The sequence below is a fragment of the Notamacropus eugenii genome, chromosome 1 (genome assembly GCF_028372415.1).
Source record: "Notamacropus eugenii isolate mMacEug1 chromosome 1, mMacEug1.pri_v2, whole genome shotgun sequence".
Classification (NCBI taxonomy): domain Eukaryota; kingdom Metazoa; phylum Chordata; class Mammalia; order Diprotodontia; family Macropodidae; genus Notamacropus; species Notamacropus eugenii.
The window spans coordinates 97,032,096-97,049,488 of NC_092872.1; the positions used below are offsets into that span (position 1 = coordinate 97,032,096).

The 17,393-nt window shown below is 38.3% G+C and overlaps 1 protein-coding gene across 5 annotated transcripts in view; it reads left to right on the forward strand.

Moving 5' to 3' along the window:
• LPAR1 (lysophosphatidic acid receptor 1) overlaps nucleotides 1-17,393 on the forward strand; it is a 151,236-nt gene that overhangs the window by 76,054 nt on the left and 57,789 nt on the right. For 4 of the 5 annotated variants that reach the window (XM_072610525.1, XM_072610515.1, XM_072610534.1 and 1 more), the window contains one exon: nucleotides 8,125-8,872. In XM_072610525.1, coding sequence (XP_072466626.1) covers nucleotides 8,125-8,872 — 748 coding nt within the window. Of the gene's footprint in view, nucleotides 1-8,124; nucleotides 8,873-11,179; nucleotides 13,727-17,393 lie in introns of those variants that run through there. The other variant, XM_072610553.1, reaches the window with a different exon arrangement.

Genomic DNA, 17,393 nt, shown 5'->3' on the forward strand with positions numbered 1-17,393 from the left:
CCCATTTTGCCTCAGTTTCCTCATCTGTAAAATGAGCTGGAGAAAGAAATGGTAAACCACTTCAGAAATCCCCCAAATGGGGTCATGTAGAATGGGATGTGATCAAATAAACAACAAAAACAAATCTGTGAAATGGGGATGGTGATACTTGAATCACCCTTCTTCTAAGGTATTTGTGAGGAGATCACTTTACAGAATCAAGCTTTTACATAAATTTGTCAGCACCAACGCAGCAATAATGTACTGTAGTGATGGAGGAAAGTCTTCTATAGTCTGGCCATTCCTATCAACATTTTTATCAGTGACTTAGATGAAGACATTAATTTTGCCCTTAAGGAACTCATATTTTCCTGGAGGATAAAATATATGCTTACATAAACAAGGTAGTATGAGGTTGGCAGGAACACAGAGAACTGGGGGAATCAAGGAAAGCTTCCTGGAGATGATGTTACACACGCCTTAAATCATGCTGAAGAAAATTGTTCTCTTATTTAACTTAAAATTTATTTTTCTTTTTATTTAACTTAAAATACAAATCTTATTTTAAATGTTCACTAAGTAATATTCTTTATAAAGTCATAAGGTGTTTTGTTGTTGTTAAGGCATTTCAGTCATGTCCGACTCTTCGTAACCCTATTTGGGGTTTTCTTGGCCAAGATACTTCTCTAACTCATTTTACAGATGAGGAAACAGAGGCAAACAGGGCAAGTTACTTGCACAGGGTCAGCTAGTAAGCTAGTAGGAATGGCTTTGAGCTCAGGTTCTCCTGACTCCAGATCCGGTATTCAATCCACTAGTCTACCTTTTAGCCATTGGTGGGGAGGGAGAAACAAAATTCTGACTTCTAACTAAATTATTCCAGCATAAAAAGAAACAATTTAATGAAAGGATCATCTATGGTCTTTTTAAAAATACAGCAACAGCAAACTAGTATATAGGAAGATAATCAAATATTTTGCCTCTTTTCTTACCTTTTTTTATCATTTAAAAAATGATAGAATATAGAATTGCAAAAGAATGGAAATACAGGTCGAAACTGCAACGTCCTTTTTAAGTCAATCTACCACTGCCTGAGTCCATCTAGAAAGAGCTCACTATTCATAGTGGTTCAATAGTTCTTATTCAATATTCATATTCCCTCTCCCTATAACTTCTTTCCAGTGGTACTGGGCTCTGTATAAAAAAACTCACAAACAAGCTAGAGGAACAAGGAAGAAATTACCTTTCAAACCTATGGATAGATAAAATGGTTCATGACCAGACCAAGGGAATCAGATGAGATTTGATTAGAAAGCATACAATTAACTTTCTAGTTAATTTTCTAATGATCTTTGCAGCATCTCCATGATTATAATCTTCTTTGGAAGCCATAGAAGTAACTAATTTAAATTTACAAGATGATTATTTCTCTATTGATAAATGGCCAAAGGCTATGAATATTCAGTTTATAATGGAAGATTTCAACAGCTATATGAAAGAAAAATACCCCAAATTACTAATAACTAGGAAAATGAAAACAACTCAGCTTCTTACACCCATCCTATTGGCAAAGATGACAAAAATGGAAAGTGATGATGACTGGAAGGGTTACAGAAGAGCCATATTGACACACATTTGGTGAAACCATGAATTAGTTCATCCATTCTGGTTTACTATACTGTGAACATTCTTTGAATATTCTAGAAAATTCTTTTAGAAAATTACTAGACCTATAGGGCTCAGAGTGATCGAAGAAAAAGAGACCATGTTTAGAAAATATATTACTTCTGATTGCTCATATGTAACATGGAAAGTGTCTTCCATATCTATATCTTATATAAATTTTAGCTATTATTAGCAAAACTATTTTATCTCATACTTTGTAGATGTCATGACCAATATTTCCATTTGGCTTTTAATCTGAGCCCTGGTGAGGAACTGTGATTCTTTTTTTGTCATTGTTGCCTTCCCAATTCATTTCATCATGTATTCCAATTTAGTGTTTCCCATTGATTCCAATAAGAAGGGACTTGAGAGTTCTAGTCCAGTCTCCTTATTTTATAAAACAGGAAACTGCTATTAATTGTGTGACTTTTAAGGCCTAGAACTTAGTCTCTTGGTCTTTCTTCAAGAATGAATCATTCCTACATGAGTTAGAATGGAACTTTGAGCTTGGGTCATTTGCCCTTTTAACTTGTCTGATAAAAGTATTGAAGTATTCCTTCCCCACCCCCATCTCCCCCCACTCCAGTCCCCTACCCTTAGATAGGGGCATAATCCATAATACTGAAATTTCAATAGCGGTCGTCCCATCTGTAGCTATAAGCTCTGATGTCTAGTTCTTCCTGTGAGAGTTAGAACTCTCTTCCCAAATATGAAATTCCCCTGGGACCCATGTTTAAATGTTCTTAGGTCAAGATTTAAGCATTTCTCTATGATTTAGAATGGATATTTGAGCTTGGGTCATTTGTTCCCCTTTTCACATGTCTCAATAAAATCTTAGAATCTTAGAGGATTCCCTTCTTGCTCTCGTCTCTCCATCCCCTCCCTACTCCCACTGCCCCTTTACAAGTATGTTGTAAAGATGAGCTCCATATGTTCCTTCAAAATTTGGGCCAGGCAACTTTTGTTATGACTTCTTGTGAGATTGCATGATAACTTGATGTAAACTTTGGGAGATCTGGAACATCTGTTCCACTGGGTTAATAAACAAATCTTTTCCCCCTTTTGAATATAGGTAGGAGTAGTGGACTGGAAACATTCATGGCTTTTTTTAAAATTTATTTTTTGAATATAAGAAATCATTTGCTAAGTTTTTACTATGTGAAGTCATAGGGGAATGCAGAGAAGCAGGTGTTTTCCTTTTGGAGCTAGCATTGTAGTGGGGAGATAGGACTTACACACAGATAAGCGTAATACTACTCAGGCAGTTAGAACAAAGGAGACCTTTGACCTTTGGAATACATTATCTGATCTGCACTTATTTCTGAGGAGTGCAATGTTCTGTTCTTCCACTTACTGTAGTGATCTTGTCTAGTTTTTGAATTAGGGAATGAATTTCTCAGTGACCCTTCCCCCCCATCATTTCCCCTTCCCCTTTGTCCCCTCCCATTTTCTCCTACCCCCTTCTTCTCTTTTCTTCCTTCTTTCTTTCTTGCAAGTGAAGAAAAGGCTTCCTTTTTCTTGGCTGACCATTGGGACAGGCTCAGTGTTTTAGTATGAAAGCCCTCATCTTGTTTGCTTTGGCATCCTGTGGTTCAATAGAGTAGTGAGTGCTTTTTGGCCTGTGACCTTCCATTACATGGCTTGTCACAGTGGGAAGAGTTAATCAGTTGCCAGCTCTGCTGTTGGAACAGTATTTGTGATTTGCCCTGATTACTCTCCCAGCTGTGTTGTCCTGTGGCCACCTTGACCCCAGCTCTGCAAATAGCCAGGAAAGGTAACAGGTTATATGAGGCTAGTCGGAAAAGCAGTGGCTCTATTTATTTTCCTATTTCTGCATATTCTTGGTAGAAGGTAGCCTGTTAAGACTTTTCTATACTTGTTTTCAAGACATGAAGGAATTGTTTTTCTCATTCTTAAGAGCAAATACTTCTCATGAGAGGTACGCTTGATTTTTTTAAAATGTAGATGGATGATGTCATTCTAGTTAGCTCTGCCTTTAACTGTTAGAATAGTCTTTTTCACATGCTAATTCAATACAACTAAACTTTATTAAGTATCTACCATGTTTAAGGCACATGTTTAAGGAATGGATAGAGTACCAGGCCTGGAATTCAAATCTGGTCTCAGACATGCACTAGCTATGTGACTCTGGGCGAGTCACTTAACCCTGTTTGCCTCGGTTTTCTCATCTGCAAAATGAGCTGGAGAAGGAAATGCAAATCACTTCAGTATCTTTGCCAAGCCCCAGATGGGTCAAGAAGAGTCAGACATGACTGGAAAAGAACTCAAAAACAACAAACATGTTTAAGGCATCTCAAAGCCCTTGGGGATATGGAGTGGAAGTAAGACTCAATTCTTATCCCCAAGGAACTTACAACTAACATAAGCAAGAGGACAACCACAGACACTAATGACATGATACAAGGGAGGATGTTACAGGGTCAAGTTGAGAACCAGACAGATGTTCATCATATCATAAGTGCCTACCATGTGTCAGGTCCTTATACCAGGCCCTGAACACAATGTTCCAAGAAAACTTGTAGAGGAAGAGATCATAGGAGAATCATGTATGAAGTTAGGGGATTATACTGGGTGATCTAAGAGTCCTCTTCTAGCCCTAAATCCTATGGAGGATAGGGGTAGGCAGATATCATGGGGAGGTTTCCTGGAAGAAGTAATAGTGTATGTAGGGCCTTAAATGAAGGGAATCATTTTAAGAAGCTATCCCAGACATGAGGGATGGCCCACATGAATGAAAGTCAGAGAATACAGGCCAAATGAGACTGGGGAAATAGCTGGGCTACAATGTCAGAAGTACAAAGAGATTTCACAAAGACTGTGTGAGTTAGGGCCAGACGTGTACATGGGAGATAGATTTTGGAGGACCACGGATGCCAAGCCAAAAATTCTATTTTATCCTATTAGCAATGAGGAGGATTTTTTAAATAATCCAGGTAAAAAGTGATGAGGACCTGACAAAGTATGATAGTCATGTGAGGAGAGGGGAGATAGGGCTCTACCCCATGAAGCCCCATAGCCTTCTGCAACCCTCCAGTTAGAAGTGATTTCTCCCTCTCTGAATTTCTCAGGCTACTGTATTTGATCTCTTCTGTGTCCTTATCCTGTTTGAATTTGCAGTATACATTATATTTGTAAACATCTCTTAACGCTCCTAACAGTTTGTAAGTTCCTTCTCATGTGTGACATCTTCTATGTGCCTTATGCATAGAATATGGGTAGGGATTGGACCTGTGTTTCATTAAGATAGGGAACTTCTGACTGAGTTAACTCCTTCTCTGAAACTTGAAGTATTTTTTTGTATGTGAGTTACTTGCCCAGGGTCACACAACTTGTACGTTTCAAATGTCTAAGGCAGGATTTGAGCTCTAGCACTCTATCCATGCACCACCTAGCTACTTATAGTCTTAAAGAGTAGCCTGTACAGGTGTCAGAACTCGCAAGTGTAACCTGAACCAAATTAAAATGTAATTGCAAAATGTTTAACAAAATAAATTAAAGCTGCAACAGGGATTATATTAATTTGCGGTTTTCTACTGACCCACAGGAATCTGTTTCTATTTGAATTTGATACTATTAAGTGACTTGCCCAGGGCTACACATATATCAGTGGCAAGACTTCCTACTCCTGGTCCAGTCTAAGGCTTCGTAGCTCCAAAGATCTCAATGCCATGCTTTTATAGCATATGCAATAGGGATAGAGACTAGATGTCATCACATTGGTACAGGGTAATGCCCTCTGCCACTGCAGGTCAGCACCTTCTGTTCAGTGTCTTAGCTGTCTGGAGAACTCAGGAGTTTAGTGACTCAACCTGTAAAATGACAGGTATGTCAGAGGCTGAACCAGGTCAGTCAGGTTCCAAGGTCACCTCTAATAGGTTTAAGAAATATTACACGGGTAGAGTTGCATGACAACTTTTTTCTACATGGATGGTAAGGGAAAGAGAAAGGGAAAGTTTAAATAAGTCTCTCCTCATAATCATAAGCATGAGTGAACCATCTACATGCCAGGCACTGTGCTAATTGGTAGGGATATAAAGGAAGGAAAAAGACAGTCTTTGCTCTCAAGGACTCTAATGGGGGAGACAGCATGCAAACATTTATGTGCAGACAAGCTACATACCAGATAAAGTGGAAATAATCAATAGAGAAAAGGCACTGGAATTAAGGTGGGCTTCCTGTAGAAGGTGGGATTTTAGTTGGGACTTGAAGGCAGCTAGGGGAAGATGTTACTGTATTCTCTAAACAGGGAAACTGGGAGCCAGGGGCAAGTGTAGGAGGTCTGATGAGAAAACACACCACACATACATCTGGGTTTGGGGGAAATGTAGTCACCTATTTTTTTTATTAGGTCATTCATTTGGTCAAGAACCATATTACCTGTAGTTTTACATATACATTGAGCCTAGAATTTTAGGCCCTCCATGGACTAGCTCCCAAAACACATACCTGTGACCTTGAACAACTCACATAACCTCTGTCTGCATCGATTTCCTCAACTGTAAAATGGGAATGATAATAACACTTACCTCACAGAGTTGGGAACAAATGGAACGATCTTTGTAAAGTGCTCAGCACCTGGGACAGAGTAGGTGCTTTATAAATACTTGTTCCCTTGTCCTTTCTTCCCTCTTTTTGCTTATAACACAGCCCACAGCCCCTTTGCTCCAGCCAGACAACTCAGTACTTTGTGATGCCCTTTGACTACTCAACGCTAAGCCATATATATATCCCTTCCTTTTTTGTTTAGCCTTCAAGCCGTTTTTCAGCCATGTCTGACTCTGTGACCCCATTTGGGGTTTTCTTGACTAAGACGCTGGAGTGACTTGCCATTTCCTTCTCCAGCTCATTTTACGGATGAGGAACTGAGGAAAACAGGGCTAAATGACTTGCCTAGGGTCACACAGGTAGTAAGTATACATGGCCTGATTTGAAATCACAAAGAAGAGTCTTCCTTTCAGGCCCAACACTATCCACTGTGCCACCTAGCTACCCATAAACCCTTTCTTTATGATTTGATTAAATATTCCATATAACCTTTCAAGTCTATTTCTGCCTAAAACTGATCGCTCCTTTATGTGGCTTGACTTTTGTTCTTAGGTATAAAGTTTAGGACCATTTTTTGTAACGTACTTTCTGTTATTCTGTAGTTTAGTGTATGTATCTGTTGTTTCCATGAATGAATTATAAATATTTCAAGGGTAGTAACTATCTCCTCTAGTCATGTATCCCCCATAGAGTCTACTATAGGGCTGTGAATGAAATGGGATTTGACGACGCTTCAGACCTATTAGTTTCCTCCAAAGAATCAATGAACCATTTAGCATCTGCCTTATGTTAGAATCCTCCAGTGCTTAATATGAGATCATACAGAACCCATGGATGCCCAGGAAATAGCTATTATTAATAGATGTCCCTGAGTCACTATTTACTGAACACCAGTTTGGAGAAAAGCATTATTTAAGGTGTCATGAACATAAAAAGGCATAAAACTAAAGGCCTGTCTTCAAGAAATGATAATGAAGGATAAGATAATGGATTTTAACTTATTATTTGGCACTTAAAAATGTCTTGAAATAAATTCTTGTCCCATCACAGGTATAGTTGGCTTTCTAGAGGCAGTGTCACAGTATTGTTTGTCCTTTGAAAGTTTCATTAATGTTATATGTCTTGTAAAGATGTTGTCTAAAGTCAAAACCATCACACTTCATAGTTTGGTTAATGGCCAATGTTAAGAGGAAGTCTTTGAGGGTAGCCAGTGCTGACTGTAAGAATTTGGAGCACACACCAGGCACTGTGCTATGCTCCTTTGGTTCTTTGTGATTTTCTTTAGAGCTTAAAATTCTGTGTAGGAAGCTGCTTTATGGGCTGCCCACTCATACCTAGATATCCATCAGAGAATCTATTACATGAAATAGCTATGCAAAATAATGAAATTTTTACGTTACATATATAGATCAACTATGTTTGGCTTTTCCTAAACAAGCAAACATATACATACATACACACACACATACATACGTACATACACACATATGTATATATATGTGTGTGTATATATATATGAGTATGAGTTTAGTAGGCCAGTTGCAGTGTTCTGCCTTATTTTGTGAAATGATGTATTTTTAATCAAAATTTCTCTATCTACCACATGGCATTTGCAGAAGTCTTCAATGAAATTTGACTGCTGAGCTCAGACCTCATTTCAGATTCATTAAACCTGGCTGCCTTTAATCTTGAAGCCAGTTAGAGTGTGATAAGACCCACAGTTTTAACATAGTTCATGGAATGTTATTATATAGCATCAAGTTTCCAAATTCTTTGTTTCTTTGTTTCTTTTTTTATGACTGCCCTATTCAGAGAAAATGTTGTGCTAACTAGATAGAATGTCTTTAAGTTCTGATCTCTGGTGTTTTTTTTCCCCCTTTCTGTTTCCTTTTTATTCCCCCCTTTCTCTTTCAGTCCGTGGCTACGAGTGAACCACAGTGCTACTACAATGAATCCATTGCCTTCTTTTACAACCGGAGTGGGAAGTACCTTGCCACAGAATGGAATACTGTCAGCAAACTTGTGATGGGACTTGGAATCACTGTCTGTATCTTCATCATGCTGGCCAACCTGCTGGTCATGGTGGCGATTTACGTCAACCGCCGCTTCCATTTTCCTATTTATTACTTAATGGCTAACTTGGCTGCTGCAGACTTCTTTGCTGGATTGGCATACTTTTATCTAATGTTCAACACAGGACCCAATACACGGAGACTGACCGTAAGCACTTGGCTTCTTCGCCAAGGTCTCATTGACACTAGCCTGACAGCCTCTGTTGCAAACTTGCTGGCTATAGCAATTGAGAGACACATTACAGTTTTTCGCATGCAGCTGCATACCCGGATGAGCAACCGACGGGTGGTGGTAGTTATTGTGGTCATCTGGACCATGGCCATTGTAATGGGTGCTATACCCAGTGTGGGCTGGAACTGTATCTGTGACATCACTCACTGTTCCAACATGGCGCCCCTCTACAGTGACTCTTACTTAGTCTTCTGGGCTATTTTCAATCTGGTTACCTTTGTAGTAATGGTAGTCCTGTATGCCCATATCTTTGGCTATGTCCGACAAAGGACTATGAGAATGTCTAGACATAGTTCTGGACCGAGAAGGAATCGGGACACTATGATGAGTCTCCTGAAGACTGTGGTCATTGTACTTGGTAAGTGCTATCTTGGCTGAAAATTTCTTTACAAATTCCTAATGCTTTAACAATTAATAATAGAGATCATTGGGAGTTGTAGATCCAGAAAAGTATGTGCATGTTAAACAGGGAAAGAAAAAAACAAACTGGCTTCAACTCTGAATCTTTGGGTGTTAAGCCTGTTGGTGCTGGTGTGTGCCTGTTTGTGGGGTGGGTTCCCCTAGGGGTATTATAATGATGATAAGGGGAAAATGGCCATTCATTGAAGACTTTAGCTAGGTTGAAATTAGGAAACTTGGTCTTATTCAATTTTTTTAAACCTCAAAAGGTGGTCTTTATAGTTCATTTGGTTATACCATAGATCTTGTGTGTGTATTTTTAATTTAGTTATCAGATATAAAGCATTCTCTTATATTTATGTGATTTTAAAAAACCTTCTAGAAGTAGTTATTTTCATCAATATTTCTGAGTAAGAGTTCACATTTTGTAATTTTTACTACCTCAGGTAAGTGTTGATAAATAGTGCTTTCCCACACTGGATGAGAGATTATCTACAATAAACAACTCCAACATTCTTCTTAACTAAAGATATTTAGTCTTCTGAACTGGTTTTGCTCTGGTTACCTCTGTAGCAACGGTGACCCTTTACACCCGTAAATTGAGATCTGACTGACAAAGCAATATCCTTTTCCTGCTTTATTTTAGCAAGCAAAAATGCTTCAGATTTTGAACAGAAAAGGCTCATATTCTTATGTAAAGTTGTATTTAAATGAATACAAATTTATCCTAATTTTTAAAAGGCAAGAAAATCATATGGAAAGGACTTTCTCATAAGATTTCTCTCAACAATACAAATTGTGTGATCAAAGTGTGGCAATTGATATAATGATTTTAATTCACCTAGAGAATATTCCTAATTAGACAGGTATTGAATTATAGTTTTCTTTCATTAAAAAAATCTATTAGAATGTTTATTATTTGCCATAGAATGGAAATAAGTAGAAGTCAGGCTACACTGGACCAAAGTCACAGAGGAAAAGAAGAAATTAATGAAATACTAAAAGATCCTAATTATAAAATGGTTAAACTTATAAACCCATTCTATAGCATGGATCTTGAAAACAGAATTATGGACATGCTACCTATAATGTGTTACTCATTTTATCTATTTTATGAAGCAAGTTTTGATAGAATATTGACATCACAATGGAGAATGGTTTAGGGTAAAGAAGACCTGTGTTTAAGTCCTGCCTTTGACACATACTGGCTTCATTACCCTGGGGCGGACATGTGGCCTTCTAGGTCCTTGGGTGCAGCCTTTTTGACTGAATCCAGGTTTTATAGAACAAATCATTTTATTAAAAACATTTGTTCTGTGAAGTTAGAATTCAGTCCAAGTGCCAACCTTGAGGACCTAGAGGGACACATATGGCTTCGAGGCTGGAGGTTCTCCACCCCTGCACCTGGGCAAGTCACTTAACCCCTTGGTACTCACCAGGCAGCTCTCTAAAAATAACTGCTGAGGAGGTGCCAACTTACAATAGTAAAGGAAGTCTTTCATTGGAGCTCCCTATGCTGATGAAATCACAAATCTAGTTTTAAAAAAAGTGTAATGCTGAATGCTGCCAGATAAGCATTACAGGTAATTTTTTTTTAAGTTCAACCATTATGTGACTAAGTAATATTCAATTATACTTACTCCTTTTCCTGTCGGTGCACTCTTAAAAGAAAAAGGGAAAAAACACATAAAGCAGTGTTTAACATTCTTGAGCATTAAGAATGTATGGCACTGGACGCAGATCTCAGAATTAGACATCCAGCAGTGTTTACCTGGCAGACTCAGGGTCTAAATTCTGTAGTCAGACGAAGGTGATTTGGTGAACTCTAGACCAACATTTCTTCAACTGTGGGTTGAGACCTCATATGGGGTTGTGAAAAATTTGACAGCAGTAAAAGACTTCTGAATGCACAATGACCAAAACTTAATTAAAAAACAAAAACATAATCTGATGTGTTTCTGGTAGCACTTGCCCAGGTTGTGTCAGTAAAATTCACTGCCATCTTGTTTCTGAACATAAAGCATGCGCACTTTGCACTGCATGCCCTCAGCTAGCCGAGAACTGCGGCCAAAAGACAAAAAGGGTCAGAGAGGAAAAAGTCGAAGAAGCACTGGTCTATACTATCCTCAGTGACATAAAAAAAAAAATCCATGTTCATTTGAAATCCACAGTCTTTCGTTTTGTTACATGAATGTAGGACTTAGAACTAGCTGTGACCTGAAGACAGCTAGCTAATCTATTCCATCCCCACCCTTACATTTTACAGGTGAGGCAATAGGAGTCCACAGAAGTCACATAACTTGTCCAAGGTCCCAAGAGAAGAGGAACTGAACTCTCAAATTAAATATAAGGGTGTAACTTGTTCTCTTTAGTTGTACAGGAAATTTAGTCAAAATCATTCAAATTCATCTGAAAGCTTTTGTGGAACAAACACGACACAAAATATTGTGTAGTTGAGTTTAAACCTGAATTTTACTTGTGGGAAAAGAGAAAGAATTGTAGTTGACTTAATAGAAAAAAATGGTTGGAATCCTGAAGAATGAAACAGATATGATTCAAAATGGATAACTTAAAAATGGGATTATTTGATTACTAACCCACTGCCAGTAGGGTTTTGTATTTATTTTCATTCCTGTTTTCTTTCTTTTTCTCTATTCCTCTGAACTTTAAGAAAATTTTCCATGGACCTGTTTTCTATTTCTAATTCTACCCCTTGCTTTCAGTTAGAAATAAAATTAATTTGAACTTAATTCTTGGACACAGTGTCCATTCTGTGGAAAGCCTGAATGCTTAACTTGAGTTAAGAGTTCAGAGGGTTGTATTTTTTTTGTCAATGTGCCAAATTCTTATCTGTAATCACTAATATGAAGCTTTGGAGATAGCGTGGTAGCATATGTGTATAATTCTATAGAGATGTTCTTCCAGGTTTCCCCTTCAGCTTTGCAAGAGAAAGGGAAGAAGAAATAATTTAATAAGAGAGGTCCCTTCTTGATCTTCTCCTTCTCTTCCATATTCAAAGGCTTACTAGAAATAAGAGCATTTCTTTAGTCCAGTACCTAACTGAAATTTAACTGGTAAAAAGAACCTAACCAAAATTTATTTTCAAGTGCCACCCTAGCTTGTGGCCACTTTAAAGATCTCAAAGACCAACGATTTCCTGATAGACAATGGATAGGGAAAGAGGCTGTAGGTTTGATCTGACGTTAGGACACATGTCACAGAAGCACTGACAAACCCCAGTGGGTTATATTAGTGGCCTGTGGACTGCTAGGACAATTGCCTTTGGAAAATAGCTTTAGGTTATTTTCTTTCATCCTAAGTAAACTTTTAATTTTAGGCATGTTTATCATGGAAGATTTATGAATTAAAAGGATGAATTCTTAAAAGCCACTTTGAAACTGGATGTGTGTTATCAGACCTAGAAACCCTGGCTACTTATGACTGGAATTTTATAGGGAAACTGGTGTCAGCTGCAATTGGCTAAGAAGTTGTAATTCAGTTATGGTTCCAAACATTAGTGTTCACACTGAAAGGACTGACTCCCCCATTCATGTTGCCTCATGTTGATCTCTGTATATTTTCTTGTTTCCTTAAATGAGAGGAAAGTTTTAGGAAAATATATAGTCGCAGTTTTTTTCTTTCTAGTGGCAATAAGCATGGTTCTTATTTCATCTGTTAATTGTTTGTTGCTAGTGAACATGGTGTAAGGATAGAAGGGAGGATATTATACACTATATTGATCAAATTCTGGGGTTCATTTGTAGGGTTAACTTCTGGGGCTTATTTCTTTAATAGTAGATTAGATGCCCTTGCATCTTCAGACCAATCCCCATTAAGGACAGTAATGACGCAAACTCTACAAACTTCCATGGTATACTAGTCCACTTTTAAAAATATCATTCAAGTAATATGTTCTTGGGGCAGAGCCAAGATGGGCGGACTAGAAAGACGCACTTATGCAGGGTCCTTCCTACAGCCCATAAAATATCTGTAGAGAGGGACTCAACAAATTCTGGAGCAGCAGAAGTGGAGAACAACAGAGTGGAGGAGATTTCCAGCCCATGATGACCTGAAAGGCCTGTGGAAACGTCAGTTGTGCCGGCGCCAAGCTGGGGCCCAGAGCCCAGCCCAGCCTTGGCCGAGAGGAGCACGAGACTCTGGGAGGAGGACACCTTGGGGGCGGACTCTCCAGTCACAGTAGTGGGGCCTCAGATCCCTCAGCCCACAGGCACCAAAGATTAGTGACAGGGTTTAATCAGCAGGCCAGGAAGGGAGAAGGTCTTTCCCATAGCTCCAGCAGCAGGCAGCAGCCACAGACCCTGCACAGCAGCCCATAAGGAAGCTCCATTGTTGGAGTGTGAAAACTCCTGGGGGCATTGAAGAGCTGAGTCTTGCCTCTGCCCTGGGTGAAGACCCTGGCCGAGCTGGTCTTTGTCTCACACTGAACGGTGGCCCTGCCCATCCAGCTTATCTGAAAATCAGCCCCCAGTGCTGACTTGGGAACTGGAGGCCAAGTGGCTGTGGAGAGGTATCTGCTAAGATTCTGGGCATAAAAATCCCTCTCTGCATCCAGACCAGTACACGCTTGATTGTGCCACCTGGAGGAACTGAGATCTCACAGATTCCCAGAGTATACCCTACTTTTTACAAAGGACCCAAAAGTCAAGTAACTGATTGGGAAAATGCCCCCAAAAAAGGGAAAAAATATAAGACTATAGTAGGTTACTTTCTTGGTGAACAGATATCTTCCCATCCTTTCCCATCCTTTCCCATCCTTTCAGATGAGGAAGAACAATGCTTACCATCAGGGAAAGACATAAAAGTCAAGGCTTCTGTATCCCAAACATCTGAAATAAATATTCAATGGAGTCAGGCCATGGAAGAGCTCAAAAAGGATTTTGAAAATCAAGTTAGAGAGGTGGAGGAAAAACTGGGAAGAGAAATGAGAGAGATGTAAGAAAAGCATGAAAAGCAGGTCAACAGCTTGCTAAAGGAGATCCCAAAAAAATGCTGAAGAAAATAACACCTTGAAAAATAGGCTAACTCAATTGACAAAAGAGGATCAAAAAGCCAATGAGGAGAAGAATGCTTTAAAAAGCAGAATTAGCCAAATGGAAAAGGAGGTCCGAAAGCTCAATGAGGAAAACAGTTCTTTAAAAATTAGAATGGAACAGATGGAGACTAATGATTTTATGAGAAACCAAAAAATCACAAAACAAAACCAAAAGAATGAAAAAATGGAAGATAATGTGAAATATCTCATTGGAAAAACAACTGACTTGGAAAATAGATCCAGGAGAGACAATTTAAAAATTATAGGACTACCTGAAAGTCATGATCAAAAAAAGAGCCTAGATATCATTTTTCATGAAATTATCAAGGAAAACTGCCTTGATATTCTAGAACTAGAAGACAAAATAAATATTGAAAGAATCCACCAATCCCCTCCTGAAAGAGATCCAAAAAGAGAAACTCCTAGGAACATTGTGGCCAAATTTCAGAGTTCCCAGGTCAAGGAGAAAATATTGCAAGCAGCTAGAAAGAAACAATTCAAGTATTGTGGAAATACAATCAGGATAACACAAGATCTAGCAGCTTCTACATTAAGGGATTGAAGGGCATGGCATAGGATATTCCAGAAGTCAAAGGAACTAGGACTAAAACCAAGAATCACCTACCCAGCAAAACTGAGTATAATACTTCAGGGGAAAAATTGGTCTTTCAATGAAATAGAGGACTTTCAGGCATTCTTGATGAAAAGATCAGAGCTGAAAAGAAAATTTGACTTTCAAACACAAGAATGAAGAGAAGCATGAAAAGGTAAACAGCAAAGAGAAGTCATAAGGGACTTACTAAAGTTGAACTGTTTACATTCCTGCATGGAAAGACAATATTTGTAACTCTTAAAACTTTTCAGTATCTGGGTAGTGAGTGGGATTACACACACACACAAACACACACACATAGAGACAGAGAGCACAGAGTGAATTGAATAGGATGGGATCATATCTTAAAAAAATGAAATTAAGCAGTGAGAGAGAAATATATTGGGAGGAGAAAGGGAGAAATGGAATGGGGCAAATTATCTCTCATAAAAGAGGCAAGCAAAAGACTTTTCAGTGGAGGGAAAAAGAGGGGAGGTGAGAGAAAAACGTGAAGCTTACTCTCATTACATTCAACTAAAGGAAGGAATAAAATGCACACTCATTTTGGTATGAAAACCTATCTTACAATACAGGAAAGTGGGAGATAAGGGGATAAGCAGGGTGGGGGGGATGATGGAAGGGAGGGCAAAGGGAGGAGGGAGCAATTTGAAGTCAACACTCTTGGGGAGGGACAGGATCAAAAGAGAGAAGAGAAGCAATGGGGGGCAGGATAGGATGGAAGGAAATATAGTTAGTCTTACACAACATGACTATTATGGAAGTCATTTGCAAAACTACACAGATATGGCCTATATTGAATTGCTTGCTTCCCAAAGGGAATGGGTGGGGAGGAAGGGATGAAGAGAAGTTGGAAGTCAAAGTTTTAGGAACAACTGTCGAGTATTGTTCTTACTACTAGGAAATAAGAAATACAGGTAATGGGGAATAGAAAGTTATCTAGCCCTACAGGTCAAAAGAGAAGATGAGGACAAGGGAATGGAGGGATGTTAGAGGAGAGGGCAGATCGGTGATAGGGGCAATTAGAATGCTTGGTGTTTTGGGGTAGGGGGAGGGGAGAAATGGGGAGAAAATTTGCAACCCCAAATTTTGTGAAAATGAATGTTAAAAGTTAACTAAATAAATAAAAAAAAAAGAAATATGTTCTTATGTGACAAAACAGATAGTTTCTTCAGTGTGGAGACCAATGAGATTGACTTTGATTTCTGCCATGAGTTCATGGTCTTAATGTGGCAGTTTACTTTTAAAATACATTACTTTTTTAATACATTGATTAGACCAATCAGGAAATTACCAGTCAAGTAGTTTAGCCAGATTTCAGAAGCGCATTTTTCAAATTTTTCTTCTCTTTGTGGACAAGATGGGGAAATGTGACCTACATGAGAAGATAGTGTCATGGCTTTTGGACTGTGCTTTAATATCAACCTGGAGGAATATCTCTAGTGTGTGGCCCAAAGAGGTGTCTTTGGCCCCATTCTTTGCAACATTTTTATCAAGGCCTAAGGAGGTATAGGTAGCCTGCTTATCAAATCTGTGGATGTTACACAGCTGGGTGGGACAAGATAGCTAATGCTGTATGACAGAGTAAAGATTTAAAATGGCCTTGATAGAGCAGAATGATATTTCAGTCTATTCAGATAAGGTTGAATGAGGATAAATAAAAGTTTTAAATTGGATTAAATATTAGCTAAGTATATTAGAGAATGAGTGGTTTGGTTAGCCCAAGGTTCATAGTAAAAAAAACCCCCAAAACTTGGGGTTCTACTGAATGGTTTAATAGTATGAGAAGAATGAAGGCTAACCAAAAACAGATAAATGAACAAAACTAACGTGGCCTGGAGCTGCAGCAGTGGAAGCTCTCTAGTCAGACGTCTGTAGCAGGAATTTTTAACCCTTTTTTTTGTCATGGATTCCTTTGGCAGTCTGTTGAAGCCTATGGACCCCACCTCAAAGTAATGTTTTAAAATAAATTAAAATGAGTAGGATTACAAAGGAAACCAATTATGTTGAAATTCAGTTATGAAAAAAATATATATGTGTGTGTATGTATTATATATTTATATTAAATATATACTATATAAATAATATATTATATAAATATATATTATTATGTATAATATAATATATATTAAAGTTCATAGATTCCAGGGAATCCCTGACCTACAATATTATGTTAATTTCTAAATATTGACAGGAACACACCAAAGATGGTAATGAGGAGGATGAGAGGTCTGTAAATCACTGGGTGAAGCATCAGGAGTGTATTTAGGTTGGAGAAAAGAAGACTTAGGGGATAGAAGAGACATGACTTCATGTGTTTGAAGGGCTGTTACATGGAGGGAAGATTTGCTTTATTCTACTCAAATGACAATTCTAGGAGGGCTGCATGGGAATGGCAGAGAGACTTATTTTGTCTTAATGTAAAATGCTTCTTAACATTTAGAGCCACCTTCTTTTTGCTGTGGAAGAGAACTGGAAATTGAAGGGATGCCCATTAATTGGGGAGTGGATGAAAAAATTATGGAATATGATTGTGGTGGAATGCTATTAGAATGAAAGAAATGGCGAATTGCATAATTTCGGAAAAACCTGAGAAGATTTATATGAACTAATACAAAGTGAAGTGAGCAGAACCAGGAGAAGATTGTGCATAGTAACAACAACAATCAACCATGAAAGACTATTCTAATCAATAAAATGCAGTCCCATAGGACTTGATAAAAAATGCTATCCACCTCCAGAGAGAAAACTTAGGAACTCAGTACAGACTGAAACATACTTTTTCACTTTGTTTTTCTTGCTTCATGACTAATATGA